Source organism: Electrophorus electricus, chromosome 15 (genome assembly GCF_041902795.1).
Source record: "Electrophorus electricus isolate QZ-2024a chromosome 15, ASM4190279v1, whole genome shotgun sequence".
NCBI lineage: Eukaryota > Metazoa > Chordata > Actinopteri > Gymnotiformes > Gymnotidae > Electrophorus > Electrophorus electricus.
In genome coordinates, this window is record NC_137511.1 from 25,605,001 (window position 1) to 25,610,000 (window position 5,000).

The 5,000-nt window shown below is 48.4% G+C and overlaps 1 protein-coding gene across 1 annotated transcript in view; it reads right to left on the reverse strand.

Moving 5' to 3' along the window:
* The window catches only part of LOC113591618 (protein sidekick-2), a 205,274-nt gene that overhangs the window by 42,699 nt on the left and 157,575 nt on the right, over positions 1-5,000 (reverse strand). The window contains exons 13-17 of the mRNA XM_081697979.1: positions 4,177-4,353; positions 3,639-3,775; positions 3,354-3,501; positions 1,501-1,641; positions 368-549 (exon numbers count right to left, since the gene is read on the reverse strand). Of these exons, the coding sequence (XP_081554105.1) occupies positions 368-549; positions 1,501-1,641; positions 3,354-3,501; positions 3,639-3,775; positions 4,177-4,353 (785 nt within the window). The remainder of the gene's footprint in view (positions 1-367; positions 550-1,500; positions 1,642-3,353; positions 3,502-3,638; positions 3,776-4,176; positions 4,354-5,000) is intronic.

A 5,000-nucleotide genomic window follows, 5' to 3' on the forward strand; every position in this document is an offset into this window, starting at 1 on the left:
CAGCAAGGGCAGTTAGTCAGAGGGGATTTAGGCAGCAGGAGCTGTTAATCATCAGGGAATGTAATCAGCAGTGGTAACTGAATCCACAGATGGGACATCAGTAAGTGGCGGCCATGGGTAATTATACCCAGCAGACACCCTGCACACAGAGCACCCAGTGGGAGCCAGAACCTTGAGCACAAGGCGCCAGCCGAGATCCAGGTAGTACATCCCAAAAGGCCAGTGGACGCTACACCGTGCCTCCCCATCATTCACCAAACGCCCTGCAGGCAGCCCCGCCCAGTGCAGACCCCAGAACGTCCGGACGGAGCAAGTCCAGGGCTGCAGTGGTCCGGACGCGCGAGGATGAGCGGTCTAAGGGTCTCACCTCCTTGCAGTGTCCACTCCGTCACCTTGTGGCAGTACACGCCCAGGCCTGCTGCGTTGTATGCTGCCACTTCCATTTCATAATTGGTCCAGATGATGAGATCCTCCAGGAGGAGGTTTGTGACTTCCGGGTTGGAGATGTTCTTGTACTGGATGTCCACTGGCAGACCCGTTAGGCGGTAGCTGGAACAGACAGCACGGAGGTCACCGTTGTAACGGCGTGTTGAGCTCACCATCTCTGTCGCCCTGCCGTCTGTGTGATGGTGTGTGGATTTCTGTAGTTACAGCTTCAATCCCAGTGCCTATAGTCTATATTTATTACCATGGATTTGGTAAAACACTTTCTGTAATGTAAATGCACCGATTATAATCTAGTCAGGATATAATCAACATACAAGATGCATGAAACAACCAAGTGTAAACAAGGACTTACATTTCCCAGTGAGCAAATGTGCCGTTCAATATCGAAATAACAGAGCTAGACATAATTTGATTTCCCTCTACTCTTCAGCATCTCTCTCTCTCTCTCTCTCTCTCTCTCTCTCTCTCCATTTCTCTCTCTGCCTCTGTTTTTTGCACTGAATAGCGTGATGAGCAGAGTGAGTGGGTCACAACGGACCTAAAGTTTGGCATAAATATTTATGGCTGCAGTCTGTGAGCGCAGAAAAGGGGTCCCACCCACCAAAGCCCGGCATTGCTCTGAATTACTGACACAGAGAGTGAGAGAAAAACAAAACAACATGAAATGGAGAACGAGAGCGAGAGGAACGAGGTCATTTTTTTCTGTTTGAAACAAGAAATAAAGTTTTTAACCGAATCATTTCAGTGGTATGTAGTAACCACCACAGCAGCACCTGTAAAACGCATACGAAGCGGGTCTTTTTAGTGAAGTCACTCCTTGTACGCCCGTTAAAGCTCAGAGTGCAGCGTAGCGCTAGTGAAGCGTAATAACCTCGCCCGGGTGTGCTGGGAGTACTGGGAGCTCAAACACAACAAACACTTGGATTTCGTTAGAAGTCCTGCAGCACCTGTGGGGACATCACTGTGAGAGCGCGTGAAGGCTTTACTGTGTTCGCTCCGCTGAACAGGTCCACACACCATGGAGAAGAGCGTGGTGGTACTGCAGGGACTCACCGTATGATGTATCCACGGAGCACGCCATTCTGCTGGCTCTCCGGGGGAGGCTGCCACTGGATCATGATGGAGGAGTTGGTACGGCCGCTGGCAATCACGTTCTGAGGGGGGGCGCTAGGGGGCTCCTCTGGGAGAGACACTCTGTGAACGTGTGTGTGTGTGTGAGAGAGAGAGTGTGTGTGTGAAATTCACCTGGCAAGAGACTCCAAGTGGACTCTGACTCTACTGACTCTGACTCTACTCCACTCTACTGTCTCTGACTCTACACTGACTCTACTCCACTCTTACTGTCTCTGACTCTACACTGACTCTGACTCTACACTGACTCCACTCTACTGTCTTGGACTCTACACTGACTCTACTCTCAATCTTACTATCTCTGACTCTACACTGACTCTAACTATACACTGACTCTATTCCACTCTACTGTCTGTGACTCTACACTGACTACTCTGACTCTTACTATCTCTGACTTTACACTGACTCTGACTCTACTCTGGCTTTAGCTTTCTGAATGTCTCCTGTATATGCTCATTATTCCAAACTCATTCTCACTTCATTGCTTTAACCTTTGTGTGGCAGATCACTGGTCTTGGAAGTAACTGTTGGACCGGAGTAACTGCTGGACTGGAATAGCTGCTGGACTGGAATAGCTGCTGGACTGGAGTAACCTCTGGACTTGAATGAGTGCTGGACTGGAATAGCTGCTGTGTGAATTGGTCTACAAGTTTCCTTCCTACATTGTGTCATCCTCTGCAATGTCCTTCTCCTGGTGACGTCTGAACCTGAGATTAACAGCCTGTTGCAAACACCTGCCTTGTACACAAATAATGGGTCCCATGATGCATCATGGAAGCAGAAAATACAACACACACAAGTTCAGCCAGCCCCATATGTCACACCCTATACAATATTCATGTGGTACCATCTGTAAGGCTGGACCTGACTGGCTCTCTGTAGCCTGTCTGGTAACGTTTGAAAAAAGAATGTCACTCAATTTAACAGTCTGTTCACTCTCTGCTTTTGCAAAGGGGCATGTGATACCAGCTCAAGAGTCATGTGATACCAGCTGCAGAGTCATGTGATACCAGCTCAAGAGTCATGTGATACCAGCTCGAGAGTCATGTGATACCAGCTCCAAAATCATGTGATACCGGCTCCAGAGTTGTGTGATACCAGCTCAAGAGTCATGTGATACCAGCTCCAGAGTCATGTAATACCAGCTCCAGAGTCATGTGATACCAGCTCAAGGGTCATGTGATACCAGCTCTGAGGGAAGCCAAAGAAATGTGGCACAGAACAGAATCATCTCAATGCATTTTATGAAACCTAAAATTTGCGCTATAATATCAGACTTAAGAAATGCTGCAAAGCTGAACCCAAAATACCAAAAGGGGATTGGTTGAGGTCCCTTTACCTCTCCAGGGCCGAGCACAAAGGGGGGGGCGGAGTCTCTAGCTAGGGGCTGCTGGGAAAATGCAAATTAGTGCAGTTCTACAGAACAAAGTATGACATTTAAAAAACAAAAACACCTCACCACTTCAGTAGAGCCCCCAGGCTTCTGCATTACAGCAGAGAACACGCTAAGCCTGTCCAATTAGCTGTGTTTATTAGTCATGTTACTCTAGAGTCAGAGAAGGGGTTGCTCTACTTTTACCAGAAACACACACACACACACATATACTGTGTGTCTCTGTGGAGCCCTGTAAGGCTGTTGGACTGCACATCTGTAAGGCTCTTGGTCAGTATTACTGTAGGGCTGTTAGGCTGATGGGCAGTAAGACTGTGAGGCTGTTGGGCAGTATTACTGTAGGGCTGTTAGGCTGATGGGCTGTTTTGCAGTAGGAGCTCACCTGTCTGTCTCCCTGCTGAACGGGCCTTTTCCCACATTGTTAACAGCACAAAGACGAAACTGATACGATCGTGCTGGTATCAGTCCACCCACTGTGACTGCTGTGGACTCCGGCTCAATATTAGCCAGGAGTATCATCCATGGAGCATCTGAATACACACACACACAGTGTTATATCAACCCAGTATACTATACGACTGTCCTCTACTGCCCACAGCTGAGATCAGTCTCAGTGAGACCAAACTCAGTGACATCAGCCTCATTTTCTGAGTGAGGGTTCACTCACTGTTCTCAGAGACCTCCAGCATGTAGCGCATCAGGGGACTGTTGCCGTCGAAGGGCTTGGCCCAGGTCAGATTGATGGCCCTCCTGTCCACGGTGCTCAGCTCTGCACTGGGGCTCTCCGGAGCATGTGGGAGCTGCCTATTGAATAAAGAAATAAGAAATAATTCTTATAGAAACGCATGAATTCCTGACTGATGTGGACATTTTGGAAAGCTAGCAAAGGCCATGTGACCAGAGGAGACTAGAGGCGTGAAGGTCGGTTATGTTCGCGGTTTGCCACGGCTCCTTCAGGTGGTGTGTGTTCTGGGCTCCCACCACCGCCGGTTATTGTAATATCAACTTGTACATTATTTATGCTTTATGTCACTGAATGCTACATCACATTTCAGTGCACTGTTATATCGGGCCGTGTGTCGAACATTGTCGGGCGGTGAGAGGATCGTCAAAGGAGAGAGGAAGGGGAGCGAGAGAGAGAGGGAGGGAGAGAAAGGGGATGGAGGGATAGAGAGGGAGAATAAGAGAGGAGAGAGGAGAGGTACCTGACTCTCAGATGTGCGCTGTGTGAGTCATTCCCCCCCACTGATGTCACTCTGCAGGTGTACGTGCCGATGTCACCTGACCACGTCTGAGAGATGTGCAGTGTCCCATTAATGTCCAGTCGTAACCGTGGTGACGACTTTGGAGTAACCGCCTGGCCGTCCTTCTCCCAGACAAACCTAAACACGCGTACATGCAAAATAAATAAATTAAGCACCAGGTTTATTTGGGTTTCAGGACCTAGAGACACATCTTTAGACGGTGTGTCTTTAGTTGGTTTGGACAGCGTGTCTAGTGTTTAGACATTCACAGCATTTAGCTGACACTTTTATCCAAAGCAACTTACAATTATGACGGAGTACAACTTGAGTAATTGAGGGTTAAGGGTCTTGCTCAGGGGCCCAACAGTGGTAATGGTGGGACTTGAACTGGTAGCCTTCTGATTACTAGTAGAGTACCTGAGCCACTGAGCTCCCACTACCCTGCACATGCACGCACACACACAAACACACTACCGCTGCTTCAAATTACTGCTGCCATTCAACCCAATTACTCTTCCTAATTCCAACTGTGGCCAAGCAGGTGTTCCATAGAGAGAGAGAGAGAGAGAGAGAGAGAGAGAGGGTGAGGTAGAGGGATACAGAAGAGAGAGAGGGAGAAACAGAAAGGATGAGGAAGGAGGTATAAAGCTGAATAAAGGATGAATACACAATTTTATCTCCTTGCGTTCAGACTGTGCCCAATCCAAGACCCCGTGGATGCTACCGGTTTAAACAGTTGACTACAGATTAAACAGCTCATTACAGATTAAACAGATCATTACAGC